The sequence below is a fragment of the Passer montanus genome, unplaced genomic scaffold (genome assembly GCF_014805655.1).
Source record: "Passer montanus isolate IOZ18808 unplaced genomic scaffold, ASM1480565v1 scaffold147, whole genome shotgun sequence".
Taxonomy (NCBI): Eukaryota; Metazoa; Chordata; class Aves; order Passeriformes; family Passeridae; genus Passer; species Passer montanus.
The window spans coordinates 619,407-637,885 of record NW_024361718.1 but is presented as its reverse complement, the minus strand read 5'-3'; the positions used below and the strand labels follow the sequence as shown (position 1 = coordinate 637,885).

The 18,479-nt window shown below is 41.1% G+C and overlaps 1 protein-coding gene across 16 annotated transcripts in view; it reads left to right on the top strand.

The window, feature by feature from the left end:
• The window catches only part of ATP2B2 (ATPase plasma membrane Ca2+ transporting 2), a 396,338-nt gene extending 386,564 nt beyond the window's left edge, over window positions 1-9,774 (top strand). For 12 of the 16 annotated variants that reach the window (XM_039700999.1, XM_039700991.1, XM_039701002.1 and 9 more), the window contains one exon: window positions 6,289-6,600. In XM_039700999.1, coding sequence (XP_039556933.1) covers window positions 6,289-6,600 — 312 coding nt within the window. Of the gene's footprint in view, window positions 1-1,885; window positions 1,942-6,288 lie in introns of all 16 variants that reach the window. The other 4 variants (XM_039701003.1, XM_039700998.1, XM_039701006.1 and 1 more) reach the window with 3 other exon arrangements.
• Window positions 9,775-18,479: the final 8,705 nt, after the last annotated feature.

The window sequence follows — 18,479 nt, the reverse complement described above, 5'->3', positions numbered from 1 at the left end:
CCCCAGCAACAGCAGCCTGAAATGACCCACTTGTATGGTGGGACAGGAGAAAACAGAGTCACAACTCCAGATTTTATAGCAGCAGTTAAAGCCTCACCAATCAACCACAAAATGCTCTCAGAGGTATTTGTCCATCGTACAAATCTCAGAAGGGTTTTTTGGCCTTTTTTTCTGTCTGGTTGATTGGTTGGTTGGTTTTTAAGAAGTGTCTTCCTGCAAGAGCAGAGCACAGCACCCTTAAGGCTGGATTTGTGCTCTGCCTCCCTTGGAGGGGCCACAGCCTCCAGAACTGCGGCTTCACTTGCTGGGCAAGAGAACCTTTCCCATTCCCCTTTTAATTAAAGAATGGTTGCAGTTTCTGAGACGTGCCAAGAACGTGTCCTGTGTAGAACATTCAGCATTTGCTGGGGATGGCACGAGGGCAGGAACTGCCATGGACAGGTGGAGGTGTCACCCAGGGCTTTGCTGTGGACTGGCACGAGGCCACGAGCATCTGCAAATTGTGTGAGGCACTCAGCAAGCTCAGCTCCAGGGGCTCTCACAGCCCATTTCCCAAGAGATCATCTTAAAGGGTCCATTTAACTGTTTGCAAGCTGTTGTGTATGAAGAGCTTTTATATTTCTTACATATTTAATTTTCTATGAAGGAAATAATTCAGAATTCAGAGTTAAAACTTGAGGTAAGGTCTTGTTTGGATGAAATTTTTCATGAAGAAAAATGGAAACTAATTTCTTTTAAAGAAATCATCTATTTTAATAAATGTTGAGGCAAAGATTGCTGCTCAGTATTGATCTACATCCAGATCAAAGACCAAGAGCAGTGGGTAATTTCTGTACAAGAAGGTTTAACCATCACAGGAGGAAATGGAACAAGCAGAACATAAATCAAACCCACAGCTAAAATTATGTTTCTAAAGTTGCACCATTGAACCAGAGACTGGGGTTCCGTACTAAAGCCTAGGACTTCCCACTGCTGTGACCAAGGTCGACAAAATCCTCCGGAATATGCAAAAAATCAAAATCAACTCCCAGATCTCCTCCCTGAAGGATAATTAAGCAGATTTAGAGCCTAAATATAAACCCAAGCCCTCAAGTGGAGATGTGCCATGGCAGGAAGGGTTAGATCCTAAAGCACAAACAGGTTCTTTTAAAGGCTTGTGGGATTTATTTAAAACTGATACAAAAATGTCCAACTCCATAATTTTGCAGCAATCAATCCTGCTGTGGAAAAGTGGAAGTCCTGCACAGGGCTCTGCTCGTTTGCTCTAAAATACAGTGAAATTCAGCCCTTTTGTGGAATGAGATCCAGGTCTGTGTGGGTGCTTTGCTTTCCTTGCTGCCTGTGGTTTGAATTTTGAGCAGCACTTGCAGGATTTGCTGCATCTTTATGTGGGAAGAGAGCAGCACAGATAACGTTATGCATCTGTTTCACTTGTTAAAGCAGAAAACTAGAATTTCTAATTTTTATACATGTTTTTTTATGTTTGAATTTGCTCAACTTCTGCATCCTAGTCCCCAGAATATATGAGGCACAACATTTACAGGTGACCCCAATTCAAGAAGCATCTCTTGTGGAGACCTAATCTGATTTTACTCACCTAAAACTGGGAGGATTCAAAAAGAAATCCCATTATACTGAAGATATTTTCTATTTCAAAGCTTTCCATATGCAATAGTCCTTGACCAAACTCCTTTACCTTTGTACAGTTTAGTCTTGACCTAGAATAGTCTCAGTTACACCTAAGAGTTGGCATCTCTTTGCAAAATTGACCTCTTGTTTACAATTTTATACTAATCACCTTACTGACCTTTCAGTATTGAATTTATTTGCTGTTGCAGTGCCCTACTCTCTACTGTCTGAATATTAAATGTGTTTGTTTTCCCAGAGGGCTAGAGAACATTGGACAAAAGGGTTCAGCAGGAGAGAGTGAAATAAAAAGAGGTTGTGAGTCTTTAACCTTGAGCCTGAAATGAATGTGAACCAAACTCCAGATACTTGGCTTAGATGAAGCCAGGTAAACATTCGAGTATAAGCCCACACACTACCAACCAGAACACAGCTCTTGGTGCTTACCAGGCTTTGGAGATTTTGCCTAGATGGTTGTACTTAGGACTGACATTCTGAATATCACCTTTTTGTTCTGATGGGAAAAAAAAAATTGTAGTATCTAAAATTAAATTTCTTTTTTTTTGTTGTTGTTTTTGTTTTTTTCTTGCCTGATGCAGTATAATAAATCTGACTTCCAAGGTGGGATGAAGCTGAAGAGTTTTTTTCTGTTACAGCTCCAGAGAAGAAAGAAGTGGAAACTTATAGCAATGTCAAAAATGTCCTGAAGTGTTGTCCCCGCAGTCTTTTGTTAAAAGCAGTTCATTTTTTTCTGTTGTCTCCATTACTGTGAGAAAAGGGAGCTGTATCTCACTGTTTGTCTTCCCTTGGCATTGTCAGTCTCATAAAGAAACACCATTACATGAACTTACATAGTTCATACTAAACCAACACTTCCCAGGTTCTATCCATCATGGATGTCCCTGCTTTTCCATGCTTTTACAGCCATAACAACATCCCAAGTTCATCTGCTTGATTTTATCTTCAAAAAAAACCTGGCTGGGCTTGGTTTCAGCAGAGCCCCAGAATGTTTTTACACAGATATTACCTCAAACCTTGAATTTAAGCATGTATTAAAAGGATTTGTTGCTGTTGGGCCACGTAACTCTGGGTAAATAATCTTTTTAAATCTGGGAGTTGTACCAGCTATAATAGGTAGATTAAATATTGTAGTATTACAGTAGGGAAACAAAAATGCCACCTTTACATGCAACAAGCCTCTGCCTTTGTTTCCACTAAGTTTTGTCCCTGCAAGCAATAATTTGATCCATTGGGGGACAGGCCTTGAAGGAGATTTTGAATTTTATTGCAGTGCAGAAATTCTGTCACTGAATGATATGTGACATTAAAAAAATAAGTGTTTTCTTCTGGATGCCAATTTCAGTATGCAAAATTTTAAGTTGAGGAGGGAGTTTCTTCTAAAGTGAAAAATCAATGGAAAACTAATATACATCTCTGTAGAGAGATTTTAAGTGAAGTTATGGGTTCCTACAGCTCCCTTGTGAAGAAAACTCTTTAGAAATCTAATTTGATTTATTGTCAGCTTGAGGGACTTGCCCAGTTTGGCCCTTCCATTACCATTGCTTTCAGAGGGTGACCTACCTTAGGTGTCAGCAGAGCTGAAGCAGTTTTAAGCCAATATTTCCAGTACAAACCAGTGTGAACAAGGAGAAGCCATTCCAGAAACATCTCAATGTTCTTTCAAGACCCAAACAGTCCAGGCCAAAGATTTTGCCACACACCTTCACCCAAAGTGAGAGGCTGCAGTTCTACCTTCAGTCCATGCAGCTAAAAGTCATTATTGCTCTCCTGCAATGGCTCATTAATGAATTAATTCCAGAGCCACTGCAGAGCCCCAAATCCAGGTCATGGCAGGCACGTTTGAAGAGCTGCCTGTCAAACACAGCTGGAATTTGCATTTTTCCCTGTATTGACGAGGAGCTTGGAATGAAATCCAAATGAGATGCCAAATGCTGGTATTAAAGCAATACAGATTCTTTCCCTACTGTGGGATATGGAACTTACAAATTGACATCAGTTCCTCCCTTGCTAAATCATGGAGAGTTAAATACAGTTTGTGTGATGAAGAAAAGCTTTCCTTTCTTTGGATTCTGCTGGATCTGTTCAGGATAATATCAAACTCTTTTATTTAAGTAAAAATTTACCTTCACTATAAAAAATCCAGCTGGCAAATAGAACCTAAGTCTATGTCATAGAAATTGGCTATGTTTCCAAGAAAATAGAATTATCTTGTTAATTGATAAGCTCCAGCATGCAGCTGCAGCTGAAGAGGTGACTGGTATTTGTGTTTAGAAAGCAGAAATAATGGGGAGGTTTGCAGAAATGTCACCTCATCAGCCCATACTATAAAGTACCCAAGGTACAAAAAGTTTCTTCATTTAAATAGGCCAATATGGGAATGTGGTTTTAAGGCTGTCTCAACAGTCATACAATTGTTTTCATCATTTAGACTAATTACTCTGCACTTGAAAAGACAAGCTAGGAGGGCATAGATAGTGAAGGGATTTGCCACCTTTTCTGTTTTTAGCAATGCAGATGAATTCCTTACCCCACTCTGCTGACTCTACAGAGCCCCCACAGAGCTCAGATTCAGCTCTCACAAACCCCTGGTTTTTAATTCCAGGAGCTCTCTTAGGTACACTGTGTGATTGCAGTGGGTGAAACTGATTTAAAATTTATTTGTTGATATTTTTTCGTGCAAGACAATCTTCCCTCTTGCACGTCTGCCAACCTAAAACATTCTCACACCCCAAGGTCTGGCTGAGCCGTTCTGTGCCACTCCAATCCTCTTACCTGGAGCATAAACTGTCACATGAACTACTTTTTGTACTGTGCCCTGCTGTTACCAAATGTACCTGTGAAGGGAAGGGAGAGTATTTGGGCTGACCCAATGATCTGAACGTGGCAGGACTTCAGCTATTAAGATTTTTAAAAGACAATGAATATCCAAATTTAGAGATCATAAACAAGGACCAAGATCAAAGAGAAAAAAACCCAAACCAAGTCAGCCTCCTCCTCAAATGTGCTGAAATTCTGTACAGCTTGTACATGGGATCAGCTGGACCCCACAGCTGGAACCCCATGGCCCTGTGCCGTTACTGAAGTGCAGTCTGCCAAGGAAAAGAGGAATTAAAGCTTTCCAAAGCAGTGCTGTATCAGGCCAACCAACAATGTGCAGCATATTTACATGTAAAAAGATCCACATGCCAACCACCAAACCATTTCAAATGTGTGTGGAGAAGCTTTCACAGTACCTGCTTGCACCTTTTCTGCCTCTGCCTGTGTTTTATTCTCCCCCCTGAGAAATGCTCAAGGTTTGCTCATGGACTACATGGAAGTAGAGGGATAGAACTCATACTTAGTCATGAAACATTTGCCAACAGATCACGTTTTGCCATTCTGTTTTTTCCTCTCTGCCCCTCCACCCCCTTCCAAAAAGTTCTGTTTTTTTCAACAGTAACCCAGCACAACCCTTCACTTCTTTTGAGAACTGGTAGGTCCCTGGGACTAGAGAGCATCCCTCCCTTTGCCCACCCATAGAGGATGTAGTGTCCCCGCTCCTCAATCTGCTCCTCCCCTTTCCTACTGGGAAAATGGTGGGCACCATCCCTGAGAATCGCTGGGCTGAGTCTTAAGTTGATTTTCACCTCTCTTCTTACTGCCAGGTGGTTTCTGGCACTAGGTGGCCCCTGGCACAGGTCACTGACCTGCTTTAAAGACTGCATAAATGGCATAAATTGTGTGGCTTTCAGCATTTAACTGCACGACTGAGACACCAAATCCAAACAGCTCGCTGTTAACAATGGGACTCAATTCAACCCAACAACCAATCCATTATTTTACTTCATGTTCTTCTATTTATTAACAAGCTGAATGGCTAGAACAGTGGGTCTATACTCGAGTGTTTACCTCACATCTGCATGAAGGACAAATAAAAGTTGGTTCAACGATACTATGTTCACATTATCCAGGCTTCCAAGTGTAGTTGTTGTGTGCAAGTTATCTCTGTTCATGTGGTAACTGTGATTTTTATTTTTTTTTCCCCTGTGGTAGCATGATTGCGCTTAGTACTTTGTCTGCTTGGCTTTTTGTGCTCTTGGCTGCATCCATTTAGATTTTGCTTTAAAACATTGATATTCTAGTTTTCACACTTGGCTCCTGTGTGTGTCTCATACGTACCCATCCAACCGTGTCCGTGTTCCGTGCTTTTCTGTTTGTGAAGTGTGATATGTTATGTGTAATGGTTTTTTTAACAATAATATAAAAGAGACTTTTTAATTTAAAAAAGCCTTTCTACTTACTCACTGCAAAAATACCCCAAAAAACTATCAACATGCATGGTTTGACATTTGCATTACAATTAACATGGCTTGTCTTTTACTAGGGATGTACCACACGAGTGGACCTTGGCTTTCTTTAACCACTCCTCCCCATCAGTTCTTTGATGGCTTTAAACCTTGGTTTATTTTAATATTGCAGTTGGTACAGACATTCAAAATGCACATAACTGAGCCACTCGTTTATGCATATAACATCCAGAGACTTTGGACTCCAGCTGCCTGCACTGCCCTAACCATGTGCTACATTTTTCACCAAGTGTTCTCTGCCCCGCTGTGCCCCGGGGCGCTGCCCTCTGACAGCCCTTTCCTTTTCTCCCCCCAGATCCGCGTCGTGAAGGCATTCCGTAGCTCTCTCTATGAAGGTTTAGAAAAACCAGAATCTAGAACCTCTATTCACAACTTTATGACTCATCCTGAATTTAGGATAGAAGATTCCCAGCCCCACATCCCACTCATTGATGACACAGACCTAGAAGAAGACCCTGCTCTCAAGAAAAACTCGAGTCCACCGTCCTCGCTGAACAAGAACAACAGTGCTATCGACAGTGGAATCAATCTTACAACTGATACAAGTAAATCAGCTACCTCTTCTAGTCCAGGAAGCCCAATACATAGCCTGGAGACATCACTTTAGCTGAAAAGGTCACTGCAAAAAGAAAAAAAAAAGAAATATAAAAAGTTAAAGTAAAATAAAATAAGAAACCCCACAGCAACCGAGATATATAAATATATATATTAAAAACATTGCTGGCTGAAAAGCTGTTTGAACTCTTATTCACTCTGAGACAAGTGAATGAATTGTTGATCACAATGGTTTTGGGGAAAGAATGAATGGCTGATTTACATACCCCCCGTTCCCTTTCAGAAAAACAAAAACAAAAAAAAATCCTCCTGCATGAATGTACTGTACACTGCTGGCCCTTCTTTCTCTCTTTTTGTTTGTTTTTATTTCCTTTTTGGTTTTTTGTTTTTCTTTTTTTTGGTTTTTTTTTTCCTCCTTAAGCAGGAACTGCAGAGGACTTCTTTCTGAGGCTATTTATCCAATTCACTGGTCTGTGAGTTTTTGAAATGCTTGTGTGGCATGGACTCAATTGTATAGATTAATTTAAATAACTTTTTTGAAGTTGCAAAGCTTAACTTGCACAGTAGATTTGCACCAGTTGGACAGAGGAACTTAAACATTTATGAGACTATATATAGAGATATATACATATAAGTATATAGATAATTAATTATATATATGTATATATCTATCTATATATATATAGTTATATATATATAAAGTTTCTTTGTTGGCATGTTGCCTTGTTTCTGCTCAAATTGCTCTGACTATTTTAACTTATTTATGTCCTAAAAAAGAATGTAATTTGTTTACAAACCTGTAGATAATATCCTTAACTATTTGTAGGGTTAAGAAAGCACTTCCTGCCGAAGTAGTATAAAAATGGCTCAGCTCAGCTCATTGAAAATGTCTGTACTCTCGCACCCTGGATATTTTATTACAACCGTGCTCTGATTTCTGCCTGATTTCCTTTTTGGGTTTTTTTTTGTCTTTTTCTTTTTTTTTTTTGTTAATAATGTAGATACTGCTAGTAAATAACAAAAGAAGCCAAAATATAACACATTGGATGTAGCATTGTGATCCTATATACAGGGAGGTAAACCAGGCTTCCTTTGTTTCAAATAAAAATCAAAATGATCAGGTTCTCTCCTTTTTTTTCCTTCCTTCCCTCTGATGATCTGCTTGAACTCGTTTTGGTGCAACATACAATAATGGAGGCTATTTCATTCTTCAGACATACAGCAATGGCTTCAGAAACTATTTTTAGAGAGACATTAAATGAGTTTATAATTTAAAATAAGTTATATTTGGTTTGTCTATATGGAGATAAAAGAGATGTGAAAATCTTGTGATATACTGTGTTAATCCTTTTCAATTAGTACTTTAGGCATTTATTTCCTTATTATTTGCAAGGTATGGGCTGTTGGCATTTTGGATGAAATCACTGTAGGTTGTTGCTTTGATTTTTTTTTTTAAAGAAAAATATAATTTCTGCACTATTAGGACTGAACGAATCTTTATTAATTGTGTATTGAGATGTGATTTGTGTGGTTTTTTTTAAATCAAGCTTGCGTTCCTGCAGTAACACAGTAATACATTATTTTACCTTCAGCTTTCTCCCAAGAAAGCTGCTTTGAAAACCTGCAGTATGGAAGGCGAAAAACATTTTTCAAGATGGTAACAGCCCTAGAAACATAAAAATTATGAGCTTATACAATTGCTATGTCAACCACTTGAATGCTAAGCACTTTGTGGATCACAGATTTTTCATAAATAATTTTTGTATTTAATATAAAGTTTGCTTGGAGACTTTTCAGCATATGATTTTTTCCATAACTGTACAGTGCAAAAGACATTTGGAATCACACAATCGATAATGCCAGGCGTGTTGGAACAAAACACCCTCCAACCATCTCGATCCGTTGAGTTGTTAAGGTGTTTTTCTGGTTGTCCTAAAGTTGGCTCCATACAGTGGTGCATCTCTGCAGTCACAGCAGCTTAACCAAGCCAGAACTCTCCAAACCAAGCTTAGACTCATGGCCAAACTGCAGACTGACCCCGGTGTGTTCAGGGTGCATCAGGACTCTCAGCCAGGTAAAGCTCTGAGCAGCTCCCGGTGCCGGCTGCCGGACTCGGGGCTGGGAGCTCTGCTGGCTGTGGCTCATCCTCAGCCCCAGGGCCAGGCAGGGTGCCCGGGGCAGCTGCTCCAGCAGCCAGGGATGGGCGCCAGGCAGGAAGGTGCTCTGTGACTGGGGACTGCCCTGTTCACCACGGATTGGCTCCCTGGGCCTCTGGGCATCTCTGGCCAGAAGACAAAAGTGGTATCTCTTTACAGGGAAGCCTCTAGCTTTGGACTTGAACATCTACAGAAGCTATTAATACTGGAACAGTTTCTTTTCAGCATCTTAACACACTGACTGTTTGCCTTTTTGTTTTCCAACACTCTTCATGTTTTTTCTCGGTTCCATTTTTTTTTTTTAATTTTTGAATTTCTTCCTGTAGGAGTACCCCTCCCTAAGGTACCATTTGCAGACTTGAAAACTGTTAAGAAAACGAACACTGCATTCTGTGTATATATAGTAAAACATATATAAACTGAGATGCATAGAAAACTTGGGCTTTTGTGAGCAGAGACTGTGCTTTATGTATATGATAAATGATAGACTTTTTTTTTTTTTAAAGCAGAATAGCTATGACCTTTCAACTACAAGTCGTGCATCACAATTCCTTTCTTTTATTGCTTGACCTCTCTGTGATGGGAACAATGGATCAAAAACCAAAATGATCAGTTTGTTAAAATTCCCTGCAATATATAAATGCTCGCTCTCTACGTACTGTACTTAGCAGCATGAGATTTGTGGACAACAATACAGTGGTACATTGGCAATCCATCCCACTAGGGGTTATTAATATATGTTCATTCATCTGTTTTTATGAATTTTTTTATCTAGACAATAATTGTAAATAAAGAACTTACTCTGTCTGTTCATTTAATACTATGCAAAAGGTTATGCTTTCTATTGTTATTCTTATTCCTACAGTGTGATGCTGGAATGTTTGTGGTTTCAAAAAAAAAACAAACAAAAAAGACAAAAGTAAGTAAAATATGTGATGTAAATTATTTTATAGTTTGAAACAAAATGATAAAGATTTACTCTTGCTGCTTTCTGTCTAATAGATCTCTCTTGGCAGGAGCACAAGTGGAAAATTTAAAGAAATAAATTCACAAAGCAGCATGAACAATAATGGTCTGAATGTAACAGCTTTCTTTATTCTCACCTGAAATCCCGAGATGCAGCTCTGGATTCCCGCTGGGATGTTTGGATGTAAATCTGGACTGGCAGTGAGGACCCAGCTCCCCAGGCAGAGTTTGCTTCCCTTGCCCCTGGGGCTGAGCAGCCCCCAGGGCTCTCATTCCTGCCTGCCTGGCCGGGAAGGCTGGAGGTGGGAATGCTCCTGGGAGTGCTGCAGGGAAATGGCTGCAGGAGCGCTCAGGAAAGTCAAACCATGAAGTGAATTTGCTTAGGGAACAAGGAGCTTAATCTTGGCCCTAAGAACAACAGCTCTCTAAGGCTTTTCCTGTCATTGATGACAGCTCTGCACTTACACTGATTTTTTCAGCTCTTTCTCCCTTTGTCAGAGTGAGAAAAATTAACTTTGAATTTTTAGAACTGGGGAGTGCATCAGGATTGTCAGCCAGGAGAATGAGAATTGGGGAGTCCAGTCCAGGACTCTTCCTGCCACTGAAGACCTGGGGAAAAAGGAGGGAATTCTCACTCCAGTGCTCAGGCCCTGAGCCCAGATGTTCCTTCCCTTTTTGGGGAAAAAGGAGGGAATTCTCACTCCAGTGCTCAGGCCCTGAGCTCAGAAGTTTCTTCCCTTTTTTCCCAGCTTAGATTGATTCAGTTGTGCTTATACAATATTGTTGCTTTAGGAGTTAGCCAAGCAGGCCAGGTATGAGGTGAGTGGCTGTCAGATAATCTCATTTGTGAAGGTAAAATGCTTCTGATTACAGATTTTCCTGTCTTCTCACCTAATTTCAAACTTTAATTCACCAATTTTCTATCAGAAGTTATACTTGATAGAGGCCAAAATGAAATAGTGCTACACTGTGAGGAAAGTTACCAACAAATAAAACTGTACTCAGCACAGTGAATTCAACAAAACCCCTAGAGAAAACAATTATTTAAACAGCAGATTTCTTGGACTAATGCAGCTTTACAGCTACTTTGGAATGAAACTCTTTTCTGCTTTGATTTTGGGAGCTCAGGGTAGGTAATAATCAGAAAATATTTTTACTTGAATTCCCTGTCACTCATTTCCCCCCTCCTCACACACATGAGTTGATTTGCAGCGTTAGTCCCAGTGCTTTGGGCAGAGCTCTCCATCTCTGCAGAGAAGCACCTGTGAGGAGGTGTTGGTGAGAAACAGCTCTGCCTCGTTCAGTGTGATTTGGGCACTCTGGGAGTGCTGCAGCCCCGGGGATGGGCTTTAGCAGCTTCACCTTTGCAGGAGAGTTTGTGAAATATGGGATGGATGTGCACTGCAGGTGCAAATTGGGAAGGAAAGCAGGAATGAAATTCCCCACAATGCTGAATTCCTGCTCTGTGCAGCAAACTGAGGTTTCAGAAAGGCACATATTTGAGGCTATTCATCCCTGAGGGAGAACCAGGGCTGATGCTCTGATTCAAAATAGCAATGCTGGAAGTTTTTAGCTGTTTTATGTCAAAATCACGAGGGTAAACATTGTGAACTCTGTAAGAAAACCAGGTGGTGACTTGCTGAGGTGCTGTACTGATAAGGAAGAGGGAAATGGTGCATAAATAGCAGATAAAGAACAGGCCAAAAGGGGAAATGAGGGAGAAGGAGGAAGAAAATACAGGTGATAGTTTGCTATCTAATGAAATGAAATGGAGTCGTAATTGCTTGTTACTGGCTTGATCTGGCACTGAGCTCCAACCCAAAATATTCCCTGTCTGAAGCCCTTTCCAGTGAAGTCCATGAGGTTCCCAAAGCAGCTGGGAGTAAGTGCCCCTGAGTGTCTGCTGCTGTCCCATGTCCCCAGCAGGGCTGGAACCACTGGGGCAGCCAATGTGGGCACGGGGAGAGCACCAGGGCTCAACTCTTCCCACTTCCTCTTGGTATTCCAGCACTTTTAAAGTGACTTTTGAGGAACCACTAAAGGTAAGCACTGGATATTTGCCATTTGTGTTTGCATTCCTGCAGCTGTGTGAGACATTGGCAGAATGGAACAGTAATAATAATAATAGTAATAATATTGTATTCCTGGCTCAGATCTGGACAAGTGTCCATGTGTGCATCACCCTGGGCTATGAACTACAAATCCATATTTCTGATTTTATGAATCCATGTAGGGAATGCTTGGGTTTGATCACCAGCACACTGCTACAGGAGGTACTTGGAAAAACAGGGAAGTGTTTGATTCTGTTTTTCTTTTTACAAGCAGGTTTTAACAGGCACATTATGGTCTAACTAGATGGGAACTAAAGAGAAGTATGATCAAACAACTCATTTATTAAACAGGGCACACTGTTGAAAAACACAAACCCAAGGAAATATTTACAACAACATTTTCTCCCACGTGTTCAAACAAACTGATTTTCTGTCTATCTGGGAGCCCATGTTTCCCTGGTGATAAGTGAAGTGTTAAACTCCAAGTAAGGGAATGCGCTTCACTCCTTCCTCTGATGGATTTGGTTCATTTTCCAGCAAATTACAAAGCACCTGCCTCTACCCCTTGTGTGTGGGCATTTGAGAATCTCTGGGAGTTGCGCTGGTATAAAATCAGCACTGTTGGTGCACAGCAAACAGCTTTTACAAGATTATGAAAATCAGAAAAATGAGTTATGCTTCTTTGTTTGAGCTTTCTTGGAAAGTTTCACAGAGCATTTTGGCACGTGCTAAAGGTGGCCCTTTATCCCAGAATCCCAGAGCAGCCAAGATTGGAAGGGACCTCTGGAGATCACCCAGTCCAACCCCCAGCAAGGCAGGGTCACCTGGAGCAGGTGACACAGGAACACACCCAGGTGGGTCTGGAATGTCTCCAGAGAGGGTGACACATGGATTTATAAAGCTCCTAGTGCTTTCATCAGGGAGTTATTTAAAATTATTCCAGCTTCAAGTTTCAAAAGAGGCATTTAAAATAATTATCTAAAATTATTGAAGAAAATTTAATAAGAATGATGGGATGATGAGTCACAGGAATGAGTTACTAATACTTTCTCACCATCACACATCAAATGGGAAAGGTCTCTCATGCTTCTTTGCATATGGAGAGTTAATTACAGTTTTTAATTTGATACATGTTTGGAATTATTTTCTAGAAGACAAAGATTCCAGGAGTTCTAGGAGGTGTCACTGTGCACATAAATAGAGCTCTGTGGGAAGGAAGGGAAGCACACAGAAACCTTCCTGTCCCAGCTGGAGCTGCTGAATGGCCAGCCCTGCTGCAGGCCCTGGGACAGCCCTGCTGCTCCCCCAGAATCACTGCCTGGGAGGAGCATTGGGGTTCCTGGCCTGGGACAGACTGCTTTTCCACTTGTTTGTTTGTTTGGGATGTTTCTGGGGATTTCAGTGGCGTTCTCTCCAGTTCCAGGCCTGGTCTCACTGCATGGTTTGGTGGGCAGTGGTGCCTGCTCAAGGAATGAAGCCATAATTCATTCAGAATAAAATATCTGTTCTACCAAGCCTACCTACCAAAAAAAAAAGGGAATTAAAGAGCTCCCCAGCAGAGCATTCAGTGCTCTGGACTGTCAAAAAAAAAAAAAAAAAAAAAAAAAAAAAAAAAAAAAAAAAGGAATTAAAGAGCTCCCCAGCAAGCAGAGCATTCAGTGCTCTGGACTGTTTTTGTGTGCTGCCACCTATCACAGAGCACTTTGGCTTCAGAGGCAAAGCTGCAGTGTCACAAACATCTGCAGAGGAGGGATTCCTGCCAGGCAGGGGCTCCCCTGTGCCAAACCCATCACACTTCCTGGGAAGGGAGAAGGAGCTCTAAAAAAAAAAAAAAAAAAAAAAAAAAAAGGAATTAAAGAGCTCCCCAGCAAGCAGAGCATTCAGTGCTCTGGACTGTTTTTGTGTGCTGCCACCTATCACAGAGCACTTTGGCTTCAGAGGCAAAGCTGCAGTGTCACAAACATCTGCAGAGGAGGGATTCCTGACAGGAGAGGCTCCCCTGTACCAAACCCATCACACTTCCTGGGAAAGGAGAAGGAGCTCCGCCTGCTCCTTGGGAAGTGCTTCTGCTGCCATAGGGACCTTTTTGGAGGTTTGATTCTACTAGCAAGAAATAAAGTCCCTTCCAGCTGGTTTTATTATCCTGCTGTCTGTGTTGGAAGGGATTTGGACGGTTTCAGTACTTCTCTATTACATTTGCTGTGCTATTTTCTGAAAGCCTGAGGTGATAAAAGTGGATGTAGTGAAATATTCCTTCTGACTTCTTCCCTTGTATTAAACTCCACAGTCTCCTGTAGCCCACAACTCCTAGATATAAATTGTATTTTCACTGGATGAGAAAACCCACTTTGGCTGAGCACACTGCAGGGATGATTCAATTGCCTTTCTTTTCATTTTCATGTATCAGGACAGAAGCACTCCCCAATAATGCCAAAGCATTTTGTCTCCTCAGTGTTCCTGCCAGGACATTTTGTTCCTGAAAATTTGGAGGCTGATCTATGATCTGCCACTGGCAGAGCATCCTTATGCTAATGGTGAGCCTGGTGGAAATTTGCCATCCCTCCAAACAGCAGACATTGAAAATAATGGCTGGGACAGCCCTGAATCACCTCACACCAGAGGAAATTTTGCTACCTATACTTAAGAATTAATTGAATTTCTTTATCAATGCAGAACCTCTGCAATCTCACGACATTGAAGTGCTTGGTTGTATTATTGAATCTTGAAATGGGACAGAGCTGTGGTCACAATTTGAATTTGCTTTCTTCTGTAGTTCATGCACTTGTCACATGTTACAAAAAATGGATTTATTTAAAAAACAACCAACATTCTTTAGGTTTCCCAGCAATCTGAGATTTAGTAGGGAAAACAGGCAGGTACGTAAAAATCCTGAATGATCTCTCCTTGTAAATTAGTTCCACAAAATATCATTGCATAAATGCTGTCAAAGTAGAAAAAATATGGCTGGCTTTAAGAAAATAACTACTGGTCATTGAATTCTCCTGGTCTCAGAAAGTGCCTACTTTTGATGTCAAGACTTTACAGGTAATGTTGGAAAGGAAAAGAGAAATCCTGCCTTTTGTAATGGTAGCAGCTTTAAAAAATACTGCTTTTGCTCCTGAGGCTGCAACTAAATGGTGTCAGAAGGGCAGAAAAGTCCAAATACTGAAACACTGATCAAGTAATTTCAACACAGGAAAAAAGTCCATTCTTTAAAGAAGGTGACGCATTTAAAAAGTTGTCAAAATTTGAGTAGCTAAAGCTCAATTCAGACTAACCCAAAAAGCAGAACAAGTGTTTAAAATCTTGTGCTAAGGGGACTGCTGGGCAGACAGAGGAAACAGCAGGTGCCAAAAGGGAATCCTCTAAAGGCACCCAGAAATTCTAATGTACGTAAGCAATTGAACCCAAACCTCGGAGCTACAGACTTCTGCTGCTCACTGTAACAGGTTTATCTCATTTGCATCTCTAAGGGCATCAAGCACAAATTAAAGACATTAAAGGTCAGCCTGAGAGGTGAGGGAAGCTCTGCTCTGGGACAAACTGCAGCAGCTCAGCCTGCGTGCTGACAGGCAAAGGGAAGGAACTGAGCAGGGGGGAAGGGAGGGAACATTTTAATTCTTGGGGAGCTCAGGGGAGTGACTCCCTTCTCTTCAGCTCTTGTGTCCTGCAGGGTGTTGCTAATGGAGTTTGGGGGGGAATAGTGAGGGTTGTGTGCTGAACTCCCCAGCCACCCTGCTGGGATTTATAATCTGGTACATCCTTGTTCTTTTTTTTTTTTTTTCTCTCTCTTTATTCTGCTATTTGCTATTAGAGACTTTGAGAAACTTCCTGGTAAAATTTTGGCTTTTATGGGGCAGAAGAGTACAGCAAAGCCCAATTGAGGAAGTCCTGTTTTTCTTCTCTCATCCCAAAATCATAATTACCTTTGATGGTAATGAGAGATGTTTGCAACCTGGCAGTCTGGATCCTCAAACATTATTTCAGTTCTTTGGAATATTAGCCCAGTTGTTTGGGTTGGTTTTTGATTCTAATCTGCTGGTTTGAAATAGCACTAGAGACCTATAATTGGAATAATTTCCATAAACCCTGAAAAATTCCAGTGTTCCAAAGTTAATGCATCATTCTGTGGCTTTTGGTATCTCAGTTAATCTTTGCTTCACGTTTCAGCTGACAGAGCACAGGTTCTTTGATTTCAGGAGTTCCCCCAAGTTTCTCTATTTATCATCCTTAACTTCCCATCATTGTCCATGGGTGCTTTGTAACAGAAAGCAAGGCCAGGAAAGGGTGCACAGGAACTGTGGGCTTGCACTTTAATTCTGTAGTTTTTTGCTGTTTTAGTTTCTCTCCACTGCTGGGAAGCCATGGTCAGTGATTAAAACCATCCTGTAGTATAAGCAAGGCACAAATTAACATTAATGATTTATTTCTGACTAAACAGGGAGGCAGAATTCATATAGGAAATACCTACAGTGGAAATCAATATCAGATTTTAAAGATCCTGCTGCTACATCTTAAAATTCACTGAAAAAAAACTATGTCATCAGGCTCTTGTTACTCATTCTTGTGCTTAATCTGCCACTGACAATGCAAGCAGTATTTTTTTTAGAATTGATGTTAAATATTTTCAAATCTGTACATGTAGGGAATGGACATGAATGTGTTGGTTTAGATTTAAGGGCAGTTTGGGGTTTTTGGTTTGTTTTTTTTTAAATCTCCTCGTAGTGGATTTCTCATTGCAGTGATACTTTTTTGACTATAGTCCCTTGTCTTATTATATCTTGGAGTAATTTATGTGTTAGGTTTTTCAATGTGTTCCTCAGATTATAATACTGAAAGAAAACAAGAATTCAACTCATTGTTATGTGCTTCTTGTGGCATTAAAGACTGAGATGATGCCATAGAAATGCAACAAATTGTGGGCACCAGGTTTGTATGTTTTGGATTCAGACACAGGGAAATGCCAGGACCAGGTTTCTGAATGAAAACCAGCTGATTTCCAGCCAGGGTACACAGATGTGCTGTTTGATATGGAAAACTGAATAAAAAATAAACATCAATGCCACATTTCAGAAACGATGGTGATCTGTTCTTGTCCTGCCAATCTCTGAGGAACCCTCAGGGGCTGTGGATTGGAAAAGCTGATCTGGTACAGGAGCAGTGTGCCACAGAGGCTTGTAAAGCTGTCAGCTCTGTGCCAGGGCCATTAACCTGGTGGCACATCTTAGCAGAGAAACATTTGCTGCAGAGGGATGACAGGAGGGGCAAAATTTGGATCACAGCAGCATCCTTCAGACACAACATTTGGATTGCTCTGGTTCCTGACGTCCCAGAGAGGCTGGGTTTGGGTCTGAGACTCACAGGAGGGAAACACTCTGCAGCAGTGCAGGAGCAGTGCCACAGTGAGGGGATTTTAGCCATCAGAAGCTGCTTTGGTTGGAATCCTGCCCAGCCCAGGCTGAGTGCTGCAGGGTCTGTGCGTGATGGGCGCTGTGGTGATTCCCCACATGCTGCAGGTGCAGCCCCTGACAGTGGCATCACTGAGGGGACAGGGTGTTTGTCACTGTGCCAGGCATCCAGGCTGGGAGAAATTCTCCTTCAAATGGAGCTGAGACATCCCAGGTTGGAAGAATGTGTTAGTAATAACAACAGAGGGCAAAAGTGTGAAATCAGTGGGGTTCCTGATGCCTTCTTGGGCTACCTAAACCAGAGGCCAGTCAGAATAAAGGGCTGCCCCTGTGTGTGGGGTTTGGAGTTCTACACTAAAGAACTGCAGGAGTGCAAATATATGGAAAATAGACAAGCTAAAATGCTAAGGCATCATTCAATTCCCCAGCACCCCTACCCATATTACAAAGCTCTGTCACCAAAGTGCCACCACTGTGTGTCCCTCTGAGGGGTTAATGAAGACCCTGACATCCCATTCCTGCTCCTTCCCCCACAGCAGCTCTTCTGTGTGGAGGAGAAAGGCACAAATTATGTCAGCTCACCTTCAAATGGAATTTTTATTTCTGTAGAATAGAAATGCTGTTCATTCAGCCATCCTGGGTGCCCTCAGCAGAGATTAAAATGCAGCTATGAAAGACCTGTGACATTAGAACTGAATCTCATTAGGGCCATTTTGTGCAGTCCACACCACCAAAAGAGCAGATTATCACTTGAAACACTCTCCTCAAGCTTCAATAATTCCCAGAAAACTGCTGAGCTTTGAAGCAGTCTCTTCCATGTGAAGTTATTCTGATCAAAAGGAAGAGCTGTTTCTAAGACTTGCTTTTGCTTTCTGATCAGTTTTCCTTCTTTCCTTTTCATTTTACCTCTTTTATTGGGGTGGTTTTTGTTTTAATTTTTTTTAACTGCTGTGGGTGGAATTTTGATTTTGGTTTATCAAAGTAGAACAACCAAAAATCATATCAGTATATTACGGTCTTATTCAGGAGGATTTTTGAAAAAAACCACAAACCATGCTCAATAGCAATGCATGTGGTGATCCAAATTCTTTGATTTTGTTTCTGTTTTGGGGTTCTTGTTTTCCACTTGGCTTCAGTGCGGCTGCAGAAAAGGCTGATGATAGTCTAATGACTGAGTAATATAATTTTAAGTCTATAAGAAATAATGCTTAAAACTTTTCCTCACAAAGATGAATTAAACCATTCAGATTAAGGATAGCAAAGATGAAAAAAGTGCATCCAATCGTTTTTCTTTTTCCACTGAGCTGAAAGAAGAGGCTTTTCCAGATCCAGCAGCTCCTGTGTGGAATT